General features: G+C 43.9%; 1 protein-coding gene across 1 annotated transcript in view; it reads right to left on the bottom strand.

The window, feature by feature from the left end:
• Positions 1-6,943: 6,943 nt before the first annotated feature.
• ism1 (isthmin 1) overlaps positions 6,944-22,058 on the bottom strand; it is an 86,373-nt gene continuing 71,258 nt past the window's right edge. The window contains exons 5-6 of the mRNA XM_078556458.1: positions 11,429-11,518; positions 6,944-8,107 (exon numbers count right to left, since the gene is read on the bottom strand). Coding sequence (XP_078412584.1) covers positions 7,590-8,107; positions 11,429-11,518 — 608 coding nt within the window. The 3' untranslated portion in view covers positions 6,944-7,589. The remainder of the gene's footprint in view (positions 8,108-11,428; positions 11,519-22,058) is intronic.

The following is a 22,058-nucleotide window of genomic DNA, read 5'->3' as shown; positions in this document are numbered from 1 at the left end:
AGTGGTGAGAATGTGAAACTTGCTACCACATTGAGTGGTTGAGACAAAAAGTACAGTTTATTTAAGGGGAAACCAAACTGGCATACGAGGGAGAAGGGAATAGAAGGTTATGACGATCGATTTAAATGAGAAAAGACGGGAGGAAGTTCAAGTGCAGTATAGACGCTAGCATGGACTGGTTGGGCAGAATGACCTGTTTCTGTGCTGTATATCCTATGTAATCCTATGAAATGGGGTAGGTCCGATGCCCACCCAATACTGGGCCTTTGGCTTCATTAACATCAGCCAGGGGAGCTGCAGACACCTGTTGGGGGTCCCCTGGCAGCTCACGGGTGAAGTCCTCTGGAATTTCTTAAGGTGGGAGCGTAAATGAGAAGGTGAGGACAATTTGTGAGCAGGTAGATTGGTACTGCTCCTCCTGACTCCACACTCTAGTAAGTATTCTTAACAAACTTGCCTTCCTGGTGGTAGCCTCTAATGGTCCCTTTAAAGATCTGCTGGCTAGGCCACATGTAGTCCTGGTTTTCCAGAATGCAGTCAATACAGCGCCAACTGCAGTCAGGGCAGCCCGCTTTTGCACAGGGAGTCACAAGCGTTAGAGAATAAACACTGGAGCGTTAGCAAAGACTTGCATTTATATAGTGCCTTTCACAGCCATCAGATATCGCAAAGTCCTTTACAGCCAATGAAGTACTTTTGAAATGTAGTTGCTGTTGTAATGTAGGAAATGTGGAAGTCAATTTGCAGACATCAAATTCCCACAAACAGCAATGTGATAATCTTTTCTCATGCTGTTGATTAAGGGATAGGCTCCATTTGCTTCCAATGCCATGGATGTGCAGTTGTACTGTTTTACTCCATGACGTCATTGCGAGTGACGGAGTAGGCAGCGGCCAGGAAGAGAGATGCTTGTCAAACATCTATTAAAGACAGTAATTTAAAATGCCTCACCTTTTCCGAGTCGCTGGGAGGAATGGAGTCGGGGATCAGGATGGAGAGGGAGGGGAGGCTTCTGATTCACCTGGGTGAAGACCGCAGCAGTCGGGGCATGGCCTCCCTGCACTTTCTGGTCTCCCATTCCGCAGCCTCTTCCCCTTATCCCGGGACTGTCACCCGGAAAGAAGCCCCGGAGCTGCAAACGTGGGAGGTTGCAATCCGGAATTGCGGTTGTCACCGGGTGGATCAGAAGCCTCCCTTCCCTTCCCATTCCAATCCCGGGGAACTGTGGGGAGGACGCAGGTCCAACTGGTACTGTGTCTCCTACAAATGATGTCATTGGTTTTCTGTGCATGTGCGGACAGGTGTGCATATGCAGATGGTATTGGTGGCCATCTTGCACAGCCATCTTGCGTTGGCAGGGGACATGGTGTAAAGGGAGAATATTAGCCAGGACACCAGGGAGAACTCCCCTGCTCTCCTTTGAAATAGTGCCACAGGATCTTAAGATCTATAAGATGTAAAGTTTTCCATTCACCTGAGCAGGCAGATGATGCCTTCGTTTAATGACGCCACTTCCGCCAGCGCAGCCCTCGGTACTCCACTGAAGTGTCAGCCTAGATTTTTATGTTCAAGCCTGGAGTGGAATTCAGAGGGAATGCTACCAATTAAGCCATGGCTGACACCCTGGGTGCTGTGGAAATATGGAAACAGTACTGCAGTAGGACATTCTCTTCTGGAGTTGAGCTTATAAGATAGTGAGACCTTCGCTGTGTGCTGTCATACTTTACTTGCAGATGCCCAAAATGGAGGGAGGACCAGCCCCTAGCACTAATACCCCTCACCTCATCAGCAGAAAAAAAATGGTTCAGAATTAAGAAGGTGTTTTTTTTGGAAAATCCATGTGGAGTTATTGAAACGAAACAATTCAGGGGTGGCTTCCATTCTTGCATGAATATATTGAAACCCGGCAAGCTCATGTACATATGACACAATTGCTGTTTAAACGGAAGTACAGACAGTATACGTTACCTATCTCGAGACTTGGTCAGGTATGAGACCACATTCAATCCCAAATCTGCCAATGCATTACCGTGCAAATTTGTAATTCATCACCTAGCCAAGGGCAGAATTTGACATCCCGCGGGCGGGTGTGCGCCCGCCCAACCTGATCAGGTGTAAAATAGCGCGCGACAACGTCGGGTGAGCACCCTGACGTCATCGTGCACTTGTACAATATTTCGGTCGGCGGGCGCACGCAAAAGTTGGCAGTGCACCCGCCGATAATTAAGAGGCCTATTAAGGTCATCACTTTATTAACGAAGAGGGATTTTTGGCTGCCCGTCCAACATTACGGTTGGCGGGTGGGTGAACCGGCCAGGCAGCCTTTGTATTTTTGAGGAAACCTCACCCACGGGCGGGATGAGGTTTCCAACATTAATTTTAAAAGAATTAAAATGTTTTGACATAACTTTTATTATACATATATGTTCACTTGAGTGAGTCCTATGCGGGGACATTTTTTTCAGACTTTCCAAATCTTTATTTTTGATTTTAAAAGTCTTCAGCTCCCTGAGGCAGCTCTCTGCCTTCAGGGAGCTTTCATTGCGCACTCCCCCCCGCACCTGCGCAGACTTCAGCACTCGCCCTCCTCCCGCCCCCACCCCCAGCAGCGCTGAGCCTTTCAGCGCGCGATTCATGCTGGCTGCCCGTTAACTGGCCAGCCAGCATGAAGTGGCGGTCGTGGACTGTTTCCCGGCCGCTCTCTGGCCCGACCAACAATCCTGCCCCAACTGTTATTTTTGTATCTTCTACTTCTTCAGTTCTCTGCCCGTAGGCAGGTCTGACCCACAGCGCCGGTGGCCTTTCCCCTCGGTGGGGCAAGAAGGCATGTCCCAAATCCACCCCAGCCGGAATGGCAATTGAGCCCCGTGCCGTTGACACCAATCTGGTCCACATCGGCCATCCAGCCAATCGGCCCCTCGAGGGGCTCGAGCTGATGTGGCAACGTACGCTTTTACGTGCATGTTGTAGCCGGAGCTATGAGCAGTGATGGCAGAAGCTCCAATCCTTATTCCATCACATGGCTGACAGAAATTTCTCCCCCCCTTACTGCCTGCCATCGGTGTGTGTTGGAAAGGTTTGAAGATTGATGCTCGATTTGTTTGGTCACATTATGAACGCGCCTTCCTTGGCTATCAACACCTGGAGTGGGACCTGAACCCAGAACTTTTGGCTCAGAGGTAGGGACATTACCCGCTGCACCACAAGACCTCCTCATTTTTGTATAGTATATAAATAATATTCCACCCCCCACCCTGCTGCATACCCTTTTTGAATTGTTTTTAAAGAAAATCCAGTAAAATAAGTTGATCCCAATAGCGCACATTTGGATTCTCGCTAAGCTCCATTTTGTGCATTTGCCCCAGTGAAAACTTTCATACGATGTTTGAACGTTGAGAATCCCAGTTGCTCATCAACAACCAGAGGGAATTATGAGAAGTAACTGAACAGAGAGAGAAAAACATCATAAACACACCGCTTATATTTAGAGCTGTGACATTATTTAATCTTCGTGGCAGGAAACCGCCCAGGCGCCCGGGAATAAACCTGAATAAGTGAGCAGGAACAATCGCATTTAAATGAACATAAAGATCTCCCAGTTCCTAAACTTTGGGTCTGAAGAAAGTTTACCTTCAAATTTAATTTAAACCTTTAAGTTTTCACAACAAAAACATCCCTGAACTAAAATTTGTGACTGTGATTTTTTTGCCACCTACTTTTAATTGATTCTTTCTTTCTAAACAAAATTGACAAGTGAATCGTTCTTAAGTAAGAAAACCTACAATCTATAAAACCGTTTTGATTTAACCTTGTGCAGTGACTGAGATTTCCCAACAACTTTGACACTAAGAACTCTGGGCCCCCGAAACATGAGCCTCATGGTGTTACGAAGCAAGGGAAACATTTGGATGGACCTTATGAAATTTCAGCCTCAAACTCTGATACAGAACAAGGAAACGTGCTAACTCTCTGAGCCGGTCGCCCTGCTGTGAAAAAATATGCTTTTTTTAAAAAAAAGTTTCCCGGCCATGTCATGGCAAAAAGGGAAATAATACGTGTATTGTTGGAACCCAGCGAAGATGCTGGAGTTGCCAGTAAGGTTGTGTGATTTATGTTTACCAGGTTCTGTGGAACCACCTAATTAACAGTGACAGTTAACTAAATATCTCTGTGGAGTTACGGCAAACTGTTTCCTGAAGTATGCGCCCCTACCCTTGAGCTGTTGAGGGCAGCCAACTTAATAAATTACTATCAGCTTTGGGCCCCTCACACAAATACATCTCCAAAGTTCAAATCTCTTTTGGGAGCAACAACATTACATTGAAGTAAGACTTTAATGAGGGAACACGTGTAGTTTAACTGTGGGAGAAATTCCACTCTCACACGTAAGATCTGACTCGAGACTTTGTTGTCATTGTAAACCAGTGTCTAAAATGATCAGACTTGCTGGATTAATTATGAAACATAACTGTGTGTAGAAATAATAATTATTAATTGAGTATAATTTAACCGATGATTTAATCCAAGAAGGTATTATTGTTGTAGGGTACAAATCCCTCTTTATTAGGCTATTTTTATCCCTCTCTCTTCTCCTGGGTCTCTCCAGGCTTCATACCAGCTGTAGTTTAGTGAGTACGTAGGTAACCATTAAAGATACATGGAATGCTTGTTTTCCGTGTTGCTTAAATTTTAGTTCTGTGATTGATTAGAATCTTCCTCACTCGATTTACATGGAATTCACAACACAGAAATGAGCCATTCAGTCCAGCTGGCCTATGCCATACTTTATGCGCCACAGAATTCTCCTCCCTCTCTACTTTGCCTAACCCTATCAGGATAAACTTCTATTCCTTTCCCCCCTCATGTGTTTATCTAGCTTCTCCTTAAATGCACCTATGCTAAGCACCCCAACTGCTCCTCATGGTAGCGAGTTCCATGTTCTCAGGGTAAAGAAGCCCGGTCATTGGCTTGTGCCCCACATTGGAACTTGAGCTCCCATTCTAGATGCAATACTGAACAGGTGCTAGATTGTCAGAGGTATAGTTCTTCAGAAAAGACATTAAACCAGTACCCTGTCTGTCTGTTGTGGTGATTCAGATTCTAGGGCATTATTCAAAGAGGAGCAAGGGAATTCTCCCAAGTTACTGACTTCCACTATTAACGCCAAAGGAATTAGATTGACTGGCCATTTATCTCCTTGATTTGAGATGATGTATGTGACAATTATCTGCTACGTTTTCCTTCTGCTAAAATCCCCACCAGAAAATTTGATTTGCTTCAGGGGACATGAAGAAATGGAAGAGTGCACCACTTTCAGTGAAGGATAAGGGCCATTGTAAACTCCCAATTTTGGTGCTGAGGACCAGGGCACCTGCTCCCATTGCCAGGATATTTCACCATAGCTTTGTCACTGGCGTCTAGTGACCGATGTGGAAGATTACCCAAGTATCTACTAACTGCAAAGAACAGAATAAATTTAACCAGGCCAATTACCAGGTGTTTAATCTCCTCCCAGTCCTTAGTGATGGAAAGAGTCATAAATGGTACTATCATTCAAGCGACATCTGTTCATCAATAACCTATTTACTAGTGCTCAGTTACCACTGGTTAATTCCCCCCTTCTACCCCAGCCCAGGGACACCAGGGCCTGTTCTAACCCTCTCCCCTGCCTCTAACTGAGATAAGTAACCAGCGAGGATCCCCATTCTTTGAGATCAGGAACTGCATAGTATGAATTTATTCATTTGGATTAAAGACTAGCCTTGTTCACAAAGTGTTTACCAACATTTGAAGTTGTAATCACTGCATCCATTATATGCTCTTCCTGTTTTTGTACCAGTGCATTAGAAGGTATTTTTAAGATTCCAGACTATTAAACATTAAACATATAGTCATTACGTTAAATTATTTCTTTTTTTAAGTGAACGCACATTTTCGTCAACGGAAGTGGCAGTGAGTTTCATAAAAGGATTTCTGTGATGTGTTGAAGGATGTCAGTTTTAACATTGAGCAGCTGAGAATGGGCTGTTGGTAGAGTTCAGATACTAAGACAGGTAATGCCATTCAGAAAGGATTCAAGCTAGGGCAGATTATATGTCTGCTGCTGAACTGTTTTTAACTTGACACAGTGCTAAATAAACGCACCTTCCTTTGATCTCCAGGGCTTCCTGGGCAGACTGGATGATTAGATAAAGATCACAGTTGTTTTTCATCCCTCAGGAAAATGCAACCTTAAGCTAGAGTTAATGTAAGGGACTGGCGTTTAAGGCTAAACGTTTTCGAGCCACTTGTGCCTTAAAGAAAACAAGGAGAGATGAACAGAAATTTAATGTGCACCCGTGCCCCACCCCCCCAACCAACCCCCTCCAGGAAATAAGCATGCCCAACGATTGGTTTTGTGATAGAAATTAAAAATAGACGTGGACTGTGCAATGACAGTCAGGTTAGAAGGCACAAGAAAGACGGGCACTCCAGCCACCAGCAGCAGCACATCTGAAGCTGATTTGTGTGTTCTAGCTTACAGAGGTCAGCAGCTGGTCCCCCTGCAGGCAGTCATGGATCAAACGCTTCTGTCCCCCCCCCGCCACCGTCCCACACCCCCATCTGATAGCAATGGACTGATAAAAGGTGCAGGTTAAAAGATTTCACACACAGGGGAGGGGAGGGGAGGGGAAGGAGGTGATGAGGAGGAAGGACAACCTCCAGGTTACACTTAAAATTCAATCACAATTTATTTTAAGATTTGCTTTTAATACCCTCCTGCTTATTCTTCGTTCTGCTCAGTTGGTGCAAAGTCTAGATGGTATCTAAAAAAAAGCAAACCACATGAAGCATTGTGTGTGTGTGTGTGCGCGTGTGAGTGTGAGTGCGTGAATGGGAGTGCGTCTGTGTAACTGCAGCTCAATAAATACTATACAAAAATAATGCAGACTTTTAAAAAATCTTAAGAACATTGTTTAAAAAGAGGTTTCATGAGAAAATTCTCTATGTCACAACTTTACAAAGTGAGATTCTCTGTAACATATTTTTGCATTCAGTACAAGCGATACCTTATAAACAATCTCTTGAGGGGTCTCAAGAGCATATGAAAGCCAATGGGCTGGGGGTGAGGGGGGTGGGGAAGGACAAAACTTTTAAAAGTGCCACTTCCTTTGTTTATACTTCAATTCACTGAAAATGCCTCCAATCCACAGAATGCTTTGAATACTGTGGGTTGTCTCCCCACACATACATACATACACACACACACACACACACACACACACATCCTCGCAGTTCCCTCTAACGGAATTAGATTAAACAAATGTGTTTCCCTTTGATTGCCTGTGTTCAAAAATGGGGCACAGCTTTCCCTTTGAACTATTAGCCTGCTGCTGCCAAAAAAAATTCGGTCCTCAAAAGTTTGGAGCAGGCAAAGCAAAGCATCGACAAGGTGCCAAGTGACTGAACTCTGTTCTATGGTATTTTAATTTTGGGTGCACATATCCAGTGAACTGGATGTCTTTCCACACATGGAAATGAAATAGCTTCTCCAGAAAGTGGCAGTGAGCGTTCAGTCTATTAATCCGAGTCCAGGAAGGAAACCGCTTTTAATATTCCCTGGCTTCTTGGAACTGCCTTTCGTAAACTTCATCTGAAGGGTTATCTGTGCATTTTAGACCATTGTTTGGGGGTCTGACCTCATTGTACCGGCTCCAGTCCCCTTTGCAAATGATCCATGGAAGAATGTCCACTTTATAATGCAGGTCTGCTGAGAACTCGGTGCTGATGAGGTTTGGTGTGCCTCCACCTTTACCCCGCGTGATTAGTTGCATGTTCTCATCATAGCAACAGTGCTGTGCAGCCAGCGTCGTGCTCTCCAGGGACAGCATAGAGCGGATACAGTAGCGCGCCGTTGGTTTGTAGATCTCCAGGCGCTCCTTGGGACCACTTGCATCCTTCCAGCGAAAGTCCTTCTGTTTGGGTCGGTCGAAGATATCAGTCGTGCTGTAGGCAATCTCTGTTGGATAGGAGCAAGGGCAGCTGGGAAGGTCGTTCACAACTTTGTGCATGTACTTCTTCAAGAACTCGCTCTTACAGTTCATCCATCTTTCACAGCTGTCAGTATCTGATTGGGTTGGTGGTGGGAGGGGGAATATTTATAATGTTAGTATTGACTTTAAAAAGCACCATTATTTTTGCAGAGAGTCTCCATTCATGGAAAATCTGCATTAAAACCTCCATTCACAAAGCCACTTTAATCATCATCACGAGATATAAGAACATAAAGAGGAGAAGGAGTAGGCCATATAGCCCTTTGAGCCTGCTCCGCCATTCAGTAAAGTCATGGCTGATTTTTTACCTCACAACTCTCACATTTTCTGGCCTTTGGCTTGTTTTAATTGTTAAGGAACATTTTGATAACTTTGCACAGCAGGCATGTGGTTGGCGGAGGCAATGTCGCTTCATCACTCTGCCACAAACATTTGGTTAAAAAATTCCAGACACTTTACGGGAATGACATGACCTCTCTTTCTAAAATAAAAAAACAATTTTGCCTCACTAACTTGTCTATTGCACGTGTTTAATCTCACTTGAGAGGTACTGCTCATTGAGCTGGTAATTAATAAGAGCACTTATCGCCATAAGTCTGAAATTTTTGTGTAGTAAGTGTCCCACCCATTTCAAAAAATCCAGGTTTTTTTTTAATTCCACCCCCCACCCCCAAGCAGGAACCTTTTATTCACAAGGACGGTAACAGAAGGGACGGTATTAACATGGTGTCTGTCTGGCGAGGGAGCTGGAGCCAGACGACCAGTGAGGGCAACCTAGGCTCCGCTTCAAGGATGCTTGCAAGGCCCGAAACATCCACTATCACACCTGGGAGTCACTAGCTGGCAGAAGAAGGAAACAGTGACACCTCCTCTGGGCTGGTGTGCGCTCCGTGACAACCAGTGGCTACAGCAGCTTGGCAACATGTGCCAATGCCAAAAACAACAACAACCCATAAAGTCACATGGCAGATTTTCCTGTGCAGCTTTTGTGGCAGAACCTGCATCTCAAGGATCGGCCTTCACAGCCATCGGCAGACGTTCAGCAAATGAACACCCACCCCACTCCCCCAACCCACAGCAAGATGGGTTATTTGCTGCAAGTCCATCATCAAGAGGATGGGGATGAAGGTATCGAACTTGGGGAGAGAGACTGCAAGGTTCTTAAGCAAATTGATATAGGGAGTGACAAGGTATTGGAGGTGTTGGCATGCTTAAAAGTGGACAAGTCTGGATGATTTAGGTCCCAGACTGCTGAGGGAGGCAAGGGAGGAGATCACAGAGGCTCTGACCCAAATTTTTAATTCCTCTCTGGCCACCGGGGAGGTGCCAGAGGACTAGAGAACAGCTAATGTGGTTCTGCTATTTAAGAAGGGTTGTAGAGATAAGCCAGGGAACTACAGGCCAGTGAGTTTCACGTCAGTGGTTGGGGAACTATTGGAGAAAATTCTGAAGGAAAGAATCTATCTCCACTTGGAGAGGCAAGGTTTGATCAGGGATAGTCAGCATGGCTTTGTCAGAGGGAGGTCATGCCTAACAAATTTGATTGAATTTTTTGAGGAGGTGACCAGGTGTGTAGATGAGGGTAGTGCAGTTGATGTAGTTTATATGGATTTCAGCAAAGCCTTTGACAAGGTCCCGCATGGGAGACTTATAAAGAAGCCAAATTCACATGGGATACAGGGTAATTTGATAAGGTGGATTTAAAATTGGCTTAGCTGTAGGAGACAGAGGGTGATGACAGAAGGATGCTTTAGTGACTGGAAGCCAGTGTCTAGTGGCGTACCACAGGGATGTGTTCTGGGTCCCCTATTATTTGTCATTTATATAAACGACATAGATGACTATGTGGGGAGTAGGATTAGTAAGTTTGCGGATGACACAAAGATTGGCCAGGTGGTTAACAGTGAGGTTGAGTGTCTTGGGCTACAGGAAGATATAGGCGGGATGGTCAAATGGGCAGATAAGTGGCAGATGGAATTTAACCCTGAAACGTGTGAGGTGATACACTTTGGAAGGAGTAATTTGACAAGGAAGTATTCAATGAAGTAGGGAGGTCATGTTGGAGTTATATAGAACCTTGGTGAGGCCACAGCTGGAGTACTGTGTGCAGTTCTGGTCACCACATTATAGGAAGGATGTGATTGCACTGGAGGGGGTGCAGAGGAGATACACCAGGATGTTGCCTGGGACAAAACATTTAAGTTATGAAGAGAGGTTGGATAGACTTGGGTTTTTTTCGTTGGAGCAGAGAAGACTGAGGGGCGACCTGATCAAAGTATACAAGATTATGAGGGGCATGGACAGGATGGATAGGGAGCAGCTGTTCCCCTTAGTTGAAGGGTCAGTCATGAGGGGACATAAGTTCAAGGTGAGGGGCAGGAGATTCAGGGAGGATGTGAGGAAAAACCTTTTTACCCAGAGGGTGGTGACAGTCTGGAATGCACTGCCTGGGAGGGTGGTGGAGGCGGGTTGCCTCACATCCTTTAAAATGTACCTGGATGAGCACTTGGCACATCATATCATTCAAGGCTATGGGCCAAGTGCTGGTAAATGGGGTTAGGTAGGTAGGTCAGGTGTTTCTCATGTGTCGGTGCAGACTCGATGGCCGAAGGGCCTCTTCTGCACTGTGTGATTCTGTGATCTCTTATAGATGGAAGTAGCCAACAACTTCAGCCACATAACAGATGCAAAAAGTCACAGAATATTTCATTATTTCTTCATTTCCCCTTCTGCTGTCTCTCTCACAGCAGGATAGCAATGGCCTCTAAGCTGCTGAAAATGTCTGACTGCAACCAGCTACAAAATTGCTGCTAGCATGCTCCTCTTCTCCCATTCCACCCGTGCAAAGCAGTTTGTTTGGTTCCCCTTTGTTAGCTACTTACAATGGCATGGGTTGTTCAACCGTATGGAGACTTATGGCTTTGAAGCACCCACAAAGCACTCAGCAATGGGCTGATATCAGGGTCTAATGGGCTGCATTATCCTGCTGCCCTGTTAATCAAAGCCTTGCCAATCCAGCACATATTTCATAGTTGCAACTCTATATGTTGCATATGGGAAACATCACATACTTAAAGAGGCAGAAGGGGGGAAACAACCCAAAAATTGTATGCCAATATATAGTGACTTCACCTTTAACTGATATGTCCATGATACAATTTTTTTAGGTTATTTGTATCATCACATTGCCAAAGATTGAAGAGAGAGTTTCCTATCCTTTCTGTGTGAAGACAATGTCCTTTTCAATTAACACAGTAACACTTGGATATATAGCTATAAAGTGAGACTGATTATATAGTTCAGTGCCACGTGACTAGATCCATAATTCTTGAAAATAATTTACCTTAAAAATGTAGTCTTTTAGTTTTACATTCAGCAAAAGACCGGAAACCTACCTATTCCGAATAATTCTGTAGCATTTATATCTTCACCTCCAGCCATTAGACTCATTTCCGTGGCTGCAGTCTTGAAAGTGTCTTCAATTCCTTGGAAGGGGAGATTGAGGAAAAGAAAGGGTTTTAAAGAGTTATTGAAATACTTGAAGCAAAGGAAGAAAAGAAAGAATTGCATTTGCCTAGCACCTCTCACAACTTCCCAAAGCACTTTAGAGCCTTTTGAAGCGTAGGCACTGTTGTTATTATGGAAACATAACAGACAATACAAACATAAAAAATAGGAGCAGGAGTGGCCCTTTTAGCCCCTTGAGCCTGCTTCGCCATTCAATAAGATCATGGCTGGTCTGATCTTGGCCTCAATTCCTGCCTGTTGCCCATAACTCTTGACTCCCCTATAATTCAAGAATCTGTCTATCTCAGTCTTAAATGTATTCAATAACTCAGCCTTCCTGGAGTGGAGAATTCCAAAGGTTCACAACCCTCAGAGAAGAAGTTCCCCCTCATCTCCGTGTTAAATGGGAAACCCCTTATTTTGAAACAGAGTCCCTTGGTTCTAGATTCCCCCACAAAAGGAAACATCCTCTCAGCACCCACGCTGTCAATGCCCCTCAGAATCTTATGTCTCAATAAGTCACTTCATTCTTCTAAACTCCAAGGTGTATAGGCCCAACCTGCTCAACCTTTCCTCTTACGACAACCCCTTCATCTCAGAAATTAACCTGGTGAAACTTCTTTGAGCTGCCTCCAATGTAAATATATCCCTCCTGGATAAATAAAGAGACCAAAACTGTATGCAGTGCTCTAGGTGTTGCTCTGTAGCAAGACTTCCCTACTTATATACTCCAGCCCCCTTGCAATAAAGGCCTTCTGAATTACTTGCTGTACTTCCATGCTAACTTTTTGTGATTCATGTTCCTTTGTACTGCAGCATTCTCTCCATTTAAATAATATTTACTTTTCTATTCTTCCTACCAAAGTGGATAACTTCACATTTCCTGCATTATATTCCATCTGCCAAATATTTGCCCACTCAACCAATCTATATCCTTTTGCAGCCTCTTTTTGTCCTCCTCACTTACTTTCCCATCTATCTTTGTATCATCAGCAAACTTAATTACAATACACTCGGTACTTTCATCCAAATCATTAATATGGATCATAACTTGTCGAGGCTGCAGCACTGATCCCTGCAACACCCCACTAGTTACAGTTTGCCAACCTTAAAATGGCCCATTTATCCTGACTCTCTGTTTTCTGTCAGTTAGCCAATCCTCTATCCATGCTATCACCCCCAACACCATGAGCTCTTATCTTGTGCAGTAATCTTCTATGTGGCACCTTTTCGAATACCTTTTGGAAATCCAAACACACATCTACTGGTTCCCCTTTATTCATCCTACTTGCTATATCGTCAAAGAACTCTAATAAATTTGTCAAACATAATTTCCCTTTCATAAAACCATGTTGACTCTGCTTGGTTATATTTAGATTTTCTAAAAGTCCTATTACTTCCTTAATAATGGATTTTAGCATTTTCTCAATGAAAGATGTTGGGCTACCTATTCCGAATAATTCCAGGCTACAGTTCCCTGCTTTCTCTCTCCCTCCTTTCTTGAATAGGGGTGTTGCATTTGCAGGGGTCTAATCCACTGGGACCTTCCCAGAATCTAACGAATTTTGGAAGATTACAATCAATGCATTCACTATATCTGCAGCCACTTCTTTTAAGATCCTAAAATGTAGATCATCAGGTCTGGGGAACATGTTAGCTTTTAGTCCCATTAATTTTCCCAGTACTTTCTCTCTAGTGATAATGACCGTCTTAAGTTCCTCCCTCCCTTTCTCCTCTGATTTCCTACTATTATTGGGATGATTTTAGTGCATAGCAATCTTCCTATAATGAGATAATGATCAAATAATCTGTTTTAGCAATTTTGATTGAGGGAGGAACGTTGGCAAGGAAACTGGGGAGAACTCCCCCATGTTTCCCAACCAGTATCATGGGATCATTTACATCCACTCGAGAGAGCATTCAGAGCCCTTACTGCCTCATCCCCGAGACAGAGACTGTGCAGCAGTCCCTCAGCACTACACTGGGAACGGTGATATAGTTCCAAGCCAGGGCGGAGTGCGGCTTGGAGGGGAGCTTCCAGGTGGTGGTGTTCCCATGTGTCTGCCGCATCTGGTTCTGGGAGTGTCAGTCTGGATTTTTGCTCTCAAGTCTCTGAAGTGGGGCTTATACCCATTGACTCAGAGGGAAGAATGCAGCCACACAGCCAAGACTGCTTACATCTTTGTTGGAGTAAATCATGGCACTTCATTAAATAACATTTTTAAGTTAGTAATTGAAGTTTCAAATGTTTTAATATGTTTAAATAGTAAACCCGCACAAATCTTTAGCTTGCAATAGTTACTGAAGAATATTCACAATCAATCAGGAAGGATTCTGAAGTATTGCAGGTGTAACGTACAATGTAGTGCAAATTGACCTGCGGCTCTGCTTTTAATACAAAGTTATCTATCAACATGACCATTAATCTGTCAACCATCAATAATGCTGTAAAATTACAATTAGAGAATTGCGCAAGTTTCTTATATTTTACTATTTGCATTAGCAAAGCTGAGATGTTGAAAATTTGGTTTCTATAAGTAATAATTACAAGCTGGGAAATGATACTTTGAGGGCAGCTGCAATAGAAAGACGAACCTAATGTCAGATGTAAAAATTGCATCAACTATCTGTAATTTAGTATTTAAACACCATGAACGGCTTAAAACTTCTGCGATTTCTATAAGGAGAAAATTAGTAACTCGTACATACTTTCAAAGTTGTAATAATGACTTGGCCACTGGAGTTTTGCTTTGAACTTCTTACAGAAACTTTAATTGGTAGAGTATAAAAGGGGTTGCTTAGTAATTAGTTAGAAAGTCCTTAAAGGAGAACTCAAGCTAGATTACTGAGTTTGAGGTGTGTAAAATGTGCTGTGTGTCTGGTGGTGGAAACTGAAATCTGCTCTACCAGTGTCTCAGAAATTTGGACTTGCTTCCTGTGCTATCTCCAATCAGGAATATTAAGGGCACATCTTGTGAGGCTCCTTGCCATTGGAGGAACCTTGGCATATCAGAAAATGAGACTGTAATTTTCCATGCACTGATTTCCAAGGACACCAAGCGATGGGGGGACATGCCTGCAATTTTCCAGAATGCACTGGCTGCACCCGATAATCGACCAACAGTACAAAATAGACCTTAATCCAGCAGGGATTACTTACTTCTGCCCAAATGGGCATAAGCCAATGCCACCAGCAGAGATTTGTTTGTAATCTTCAACCAGAAGGACAAGGGCAGCAGGCACATGGGAACACCACCACCTGGAAGTTCCCCTCCAAGCCACTCGCCATCCTGACTTGGAACTATATTGTTGTTCCTTCACTGTCACTGGGCTAAAATCCTGGAACTCCTTCCCTAACAGCACTGTGGGTGTACCTACACCACGTGGACTGCAGCAGTTCAAGAGGAGAGTTCACCACCACCTTCTCAAGGGCAATTAAGGATGGGCAACAAATGCTGGCCCAGCCAGCGATGCCTCATATCCCGTAATTGAGTAAAAATATTCTGTAGGACCTGTTTATTTAAATCTGTTAATTCAGCTCCACTGTGGAATCAAGAGTTCCTTTGCCTGAAACTGTGGTTCATGGCAATGGTGGTAACTCACTTCCTAATTGCCCAAAGCCTCTCCGCCATCTACAAGGTACACATCAGGAGTGTGATGGAATACTCTCCACTGCCTGGATGAGTGCAGCTCCGCAAACACTCAAGAAGCTTGGCACCATCCAGGACAAAGCAGCCCACTTGACTGGCGCCCAGTCAACCAGCTTAAATATTCACTCCCTTCACCACCGACACACAGTGCCAGCAGTGTGTACCATCTACAATAAGCAGTGCAACAACTCATCAAGCCTCCTTCAGTAGCATCTTCCAAAACTGTGACCTCTACCATCTAGAAGGACAAGGGCGGCAGACACATGGGAACACCATCACCTGGAAGTTCCCCTCCAAACCACTCACCATCCTGACTTGGAAATACATCGGCCGTTCCTTCAATGTCACTGGGTCAAAATCCTGGAACTCCCTCCCTAACAGCACTGTGGGTGTACCTACTCCACATGGACTGCAGCGGCTCAAGAAGGCAGCTCACCACCACCTTCTCAAGGGCAATTAGGGATGAGCAATAAATGCTGGCCCAGCCAGCGACACCTACATCCCATGAACAAATTAAAAGAAAAACATCCAGCACGCTGATGCAAGGGAGGGCTGGTGTAGAAAGACGACTTAATGGCTGATTGTGATGGACGCACTCTTCCCGAATCCCTGCCCCGCTGGGTACAACATTTCAGCTACTGTAATGTTCTTTAAGGCATTTTATGAATAAAGTATATTTTTGCAAATAAAAAGGTGGTTCTCAGTCGCTGTCTAAGGCCTTTCAGCCAAAGTGCACTGAGGGGCTAGAAACTGCATTGAACACCTCGGGCTGTGTGACTCACATTGAATGTATACAGTGAATATTACATGTCTCACAATGGTATTAAAGCGCCTCAGAGGGCAACACGATTTATGTAAAAAAATTTGAATATCATCGCACTTTCTGTAATAACCATTTCGAAATGTTTGTAATGTTCTTTAAGATATTTTGTGAATAAAATAAATTTTTACCAAAAAAGTATTGTGGCTACTTGTGAAGTGAATCTTTCATTGAGGGCTGTATAAAACAATGTTTGCAGCAGTGTGCAGGGCCACTCTGAGGCAATTCGAGAAGCATTTTTGAATGAAAAGCAGGAAATGAGGAGAAGGTGACAATTACTGCTGACCCACTCTTGGTTCCTTAAAATAGTCACAGGAAATAATCTGCGAATCGTGACATCTTACCGCCTCATCCTAACGGAGCAGTAAGCTCACTGTGCACATAACAAGTAGAAAGGACGTTTAAAATCACGTCTACTCTTTGTAGTTTTGTTTTGATCTAAGAAGCCATGGGTGAAATAAGTTCTAGTTCATTGGCTCCTCCTATCCAACGTTGTGTTCCATTTCCTCAAAAAAAGCACACGAATGGCGATTGATTTTCTCTTAAATCCGAGGAATACACCTGAGAGAAAAAGAGTGCAGTACGTTTCTTTGGAGAGGTTTTTTTTGATTCATTCAAGGGTGTTGCTGGAAATGCCCATCCTTAATAGCCTGGAAACAGTAGCATTGAGCACTGCAGTCCCATAGCAATTTTTGGTACAACCGAGTGGCTTTCTAGGCCATTTCAGAGGGTAGTTGAGAGTTGACCACATCGCTGTGGATCTGAAGTTACATCTCGGCCAGATGGGGTAAAGACAGCAGATTTCCTTTGCTAAAGGCACAAGTGAACGAGATGGGCTTTTACAATAGTCTAACAGCTTTGTAGTCTAATACTAGCTTTTTTAATTCCACATTTACTTAATTAACTGTATTTAAATTCCCTGTGGAGGGTGGGATCTGCACTCATACCTACCAGGTCATTAATCCAGGCCTCTGGATTGCTAGTCCAGTAACATAACCATTACGCCATCATTCAGCTTCAAGCTTAGAGAATCTATGATGCAGTTTCTTTATCAGTGATGCTCCAATGGTCAAAATTAATTGTTGGAAGCTTGCGAGGAACTTGGATAAGACAGAAAAAGGGGTCACATTTTGACATTGTTCACTAGTGTGAAATGGCAGACGATAAATTGGCTGCATGTTATACACATCACTCCTCATTTTTAAGCTTATTCAAGGTGAAGATTACCTCAGAGAGAAGCGTGGGGTTGATTCAATGATCTTTAGCTAGGAATACATAATCTACGAAGGTGAGAAAATATCACCGACATACCAGTGTTATAATGTCGCCGATGCTGTGCACTTTTTCAATGCAGACATGTTGAATACATTCAATAGGTTTACCTCCCATGTGATATAAGGTTTTAACATTAGAAGCTGTAGCCTCTAATCAGCTTGTATATTGTGACTACTGACACTAGCTGATGGGTCAGGGATAAAAGATGGTCCAAGTAATCCTGGTCATTCAACGAGGGATTTAATCCAAACAATTATTGTCTTCATTAATCAGGTCCTCATTAATAGCACATAAGCACTGAACACAAGAACAGAAGGCTAGCTATACTCTCCCTTCAATAAGATCATGGCTGAAATTCTACCTCAATTCCACTCTCCTGTCCTATCCCCATATTTCTTGATTCTGAGAGGCTGGAGGGCAAGGAACAGTTGGTGTAAACATGTGATTGTGATAGTCTTCTCCACCCATGACCATTTAGGTTCCAACCAGGCAATTAAAATAGCCAAGCCCTTCATCCAACGATTGGCCACCCTCTGTAGATTTAATAGGTCTACAAAAGGAAAAGATTACAAAAATAAAATATCATCCTAGATCACAATCCTATTTCTCTGTCTGATTGTGTTTGAAGGTAATCAAAAGCTTGGGCCATGTTTACATGTGAAGTACCTTTCATTACTGTGAAAGTGGTGATATTCTGTCACCATCGTAAATGTGGTATTCCTAGCAATCCGGGGCCTGGATTAATGACCTAAAGGAATGTACTGTTACCAGCCGCCCCCTCTTTTTCTATACAGATATGCTCTTCCTAATGGAAACGCTGGCCAGGCAGTAACACAATATATGAAAATCATCTTCTTTGCCCTCGGCAGATGTAGAGAAATGTTCAGGGGTGAATTTCTCGTGCAGTGAGGGCAAGTATATTTTCGAGGCAGGAAAATGGAGCAGATGGTAGTTCTGATGTTCGTGCCATCAGAGTCCCAAACAGCCCTTATTTAATAATACTGTAATCACAGCCGCTAACACTATGGTGAGTTTGATGTGGGTCTAGTGAGTGAGCCAGCAGTGAATTTTCCTCACCTCCTTGTGCCACAGTGTTCAGTCAGAACTGTGTTTTTAAAATGCATCCCAGTGCATTATACTGAATTATGTAGAATATAGAGTAAAGAAACAGGCCATTTGGCCCATTAGTCCAAGCTGATGTTTATCCTCCACTTAAGCTTCCTCCCACCCTGTCTAGTCTAACCCTCTCTGCAGTCTGCTCAAGTTTAGCTCTTCCCTTCAAGTGGAAACACTCTTTTTTCTCTATCCTATTAACTTGCACCCATTTTGCACTGATTTCCAATCGCTACTCCAATGGGTGTACAAATGAGCTGATCAAGGAAAGCCTTGAGCATATACCTCTCAATCGTGGCTCAGAGAGTAGCACCCTTGCCTCTGAGTCATGTGCCTATAGGTTACAGAGACTTGAGCACAAAATACCTAGGCTGACACTCCAGTGCAGTAGAGAGGGAATGCTGCGTTTTTGGATGTGCCACTTTCTGGATGAGATTTTAAACCGATATGAGGTCTGCCCCCCCCAATCAGGTGGACACCATAGATCCCACGGCACTACTTCGAAGAAGAGCAGAGAAGTTATCCACAGTGCCCTGGCCAATATTTATCACTCAATCAACATCACAAATACAAATCATCTGGTCATCGTCACATTATTGTTTGTGGGAGTTTGCTGTGTGCAAATTAGCTATCGTGGCTGCTACATTCCAACAGTGACTACACCGCAAAAGTACTTCATTGGCTGTAAAATGCTTTGGGATGCCCGGAAGTCATGAAACGCGCTGTTGAAATGCAAGTCTTTCCTTCTCTCCCGATTGAGATAAAACTCTCTACTGATGTAACAATGGCACAAATCACTACTAGAAAATGTGCTGTTTTATGTCCGCTCCCTATTCCAGTTGGATGCTGATGGTTGTGATTTTACACCATTGAACTGTTGTTGGTTGGTTGGGTTCTACATTTGAATATCCTAAATTAAAACTTTTTATATATAAAATAAATTTGGTTATTGTCAGTAATAGGAGCTCCCATGGAAATTCTGCCCCTGATAGCTGAGATAATCATAAAATGAATCCGCTTGCCATTGCTGTACTTATCATGTGAGGAGGAACCCCTTCAGCAAAGAATATGCTCTTTATTGGAGCCAATCTGTCAGATGGAAGCCCCATCAGCAAGATCCGGACAATATCCAGGCTTGGGCTGACAAGTGGCAAGTAACATTCATGCCACACAAGTGCCAGGCAATGACCATCTACAACAAGAGAGCATCTAACCATCACCCCTTGACATTCAATGGCATTACCATCACTGATTCTCCCACTATCAACATCCTGGGGGGTAACCATTGACCAGGAACTGAACTGGACTAGCCATATAAATTCTGTGGCTACAAGAGCAGGTCAGAGGCTAAGAATTCTACAGCAAATAACTCACCTCCTGACTCCCCAAAGCCTGTCCACCATCTACAAGGCAGGAGTGTGATGGAATATTCACCACTTGCTTGGATGAGTACAGCTCCCACAACACTCAAGAAGCTTGACACCATCCAGGACAAAGCAGACCGCTTAATTGGCGCTCCATCCACAAACACTCACTCCTTCCACCACCAACTAACAGTGGCAGCAGTGTGTATCATCTACAAGATGCACTGTAGAAACTCACCAAGGCTTCTTAGACAGCACCTTCCAAACCCATGGCTGCTACCATCTTGAAGGACAAGGGCAGTAGATACATGGGAACACAACCACCTGGAAGTTTCCCTCCAAGCCACTCACCATCCTGACTTGGAAATATATCGCCGTTCCTGCTCTGTCGCTGGGTCAAAATCCTGGGAATCCCTCCCTAACAGCACTGTGGGTGTACCTACACCACATGGACTGTAGCGGTTCAAGAAGGCAGCTCACCACCACCTTCTCAAGGGCAATTAGAGATGGGCAATAAATGCTGGTCTAGCCAGCGACGCCCACATCCCGTAAACGAATAAAAGAAAAGATTCCTCCAGTTGAGATAATTAGTCAAGCTTGCGATGAACAGCTTGGCTTCAGAAAGTCAGAGAAACAGGTTTTTCTTGGATTGTATGGTTCATTAGGAGTTCAGCTGTTTCCTCTATCCTGGCTGTAAGAGTCTTGCAATTAGAGGACTAAGAAAGAATGCGCAGAAGTTCAGGGAAAGTCTAGTAAAAGTTTTCCAACTTTTTGTCTGAGAGAATGGCCAATTTTTGATATTTCACCTGTTGCAGAAAGCAAGAAAAGACCTCACAATTTATATATATAAGAAAGACTTGCATTTATATAGCACCTTTCACGACCAGCAATTTAAAAAAATTCTTTGATGAGGTGTGGACATCGCTGGATAGGCCAGCATTTGTTGTCCATCCCTAATTGCCCTTGAGAAGGTAGTGGTGAGCTGCCTTCTTGAACTGCTGCAGTCCATGTGGTGTAGGTACACGCACAGTGCTGTTAGGGGAGGAGTTCCAGGATTTTGGCCCAGCGACAGTGAGGGAACGGCGATATATTTCCAAGTCAGGAAGGTGTGTGACTTGGAGGGGAACTTCCAGCTGGTGGTGTTTCCATGTGTCTGCTGCCCTTGTCCTTCTAGATGGTAGTGGCTGTGGGTTTGGAAGGTGTGGTAGAAGGAGCTTTAGTAAGTTGCTGCAGTGCATCTTGTAAATGGTACACGCTGCTGCCACTGTGCACCGGTGGTGTCTCAAAGCACATTACAGCCAATGAAGTACTTTTGTTGTCACTGCTGCAATGTCAGAAAGGCAGCAGCCAACTGGCCGTTCATGGGAACTTGCTTTGTGCAACTAAATAAACAATCACATCTTTAGGTGCTGGTTGAGGAATAAATATTGGCCAGAACAGTGGGGAGAAATCCCCCAACTCTTCGGCGAATGGTGCCCATGCCACCTTTTACACCCCACTTGAGAGGGAATGTCTCATCCAAAAACGCAATTATCAAATATCCTGTTGATGGTATCTAAACGGACTGCCTAATTGTGAAGGCATAGTTTCTCTCTGCATAAATAAAGCTGCTTTTCAACTGAAGTGAAATTCCCCAAAAATGAAGGGAATATGTTTCCTTGACAGTTCTTCTCACAAACTCATTGCTGGGGCGGGAGGATGTGAAGGATTAGACTTTTTGCAAGGTCCTCGTTGCCTTTCGAAAAAAGGCAAACAGGACCTTAGTTTGATGCCTTAGTTTGATGTCTTATTTGGTAGATGGCACCTCTGACCATGTTGGAAGCAGTTCAGAGAAGCTTTACCAGACTAATACCTGGAATGGGTGGGTTGTCTTACGATGAAAGGTTGGACAGGTTAGGCTTGTATCTGCTGGAGTTTAGAAGAGTAAGGGGCAACTTAATTGAAACCTTTAAGATCCTGAGGGGCCTTGACAGGGTGGATGTGGAGAGGATGTTTCCTCTTGCGGGAGAATCTAGAACGAGGTGTCACTGTTTAAAAATAAGGGGTCGCCCATTTAAAACGGAAATGAGGTGAAATTTTTTTCACTCAGAGGGTTGTTAGTCTTTGGAACTCTCTTTCTGAGATGGAAGCAGAGTCTTTGAATATTTTTAAAACAGAGGTGGATAGATTCTTGGTAAGCAAGGGGGTGATAGGGGTAGGCAGGATGCAGATTTGAGGTTACTATCAGATTAGCTATGATCTTATTAAATGTTGCAGCAGGCTCAAGGGCCTACTTCTGCCCCTAATTTATATGTTC

This window comes from Cetorhinus maximus, chromosome 14 (assembly GCF_964194155.1).
Source record: "Cetorhinus maximus chromosome 14, sCetMax3.hap1.1, whole genome shotgun sequence".
Classification (NCBI taxonomy): Eukaryota; Metazoa; Chordata; class Chondrichthyes; order Lamniformes; family Cetorhinidae; genus Cetorhinus; species Cetorhinus maximus.
The sequence above is the reverse complement of the archived record's forward strand: the minus strand, read 5'-3'. Positions and strand labels throughout refer to the sequence as shown.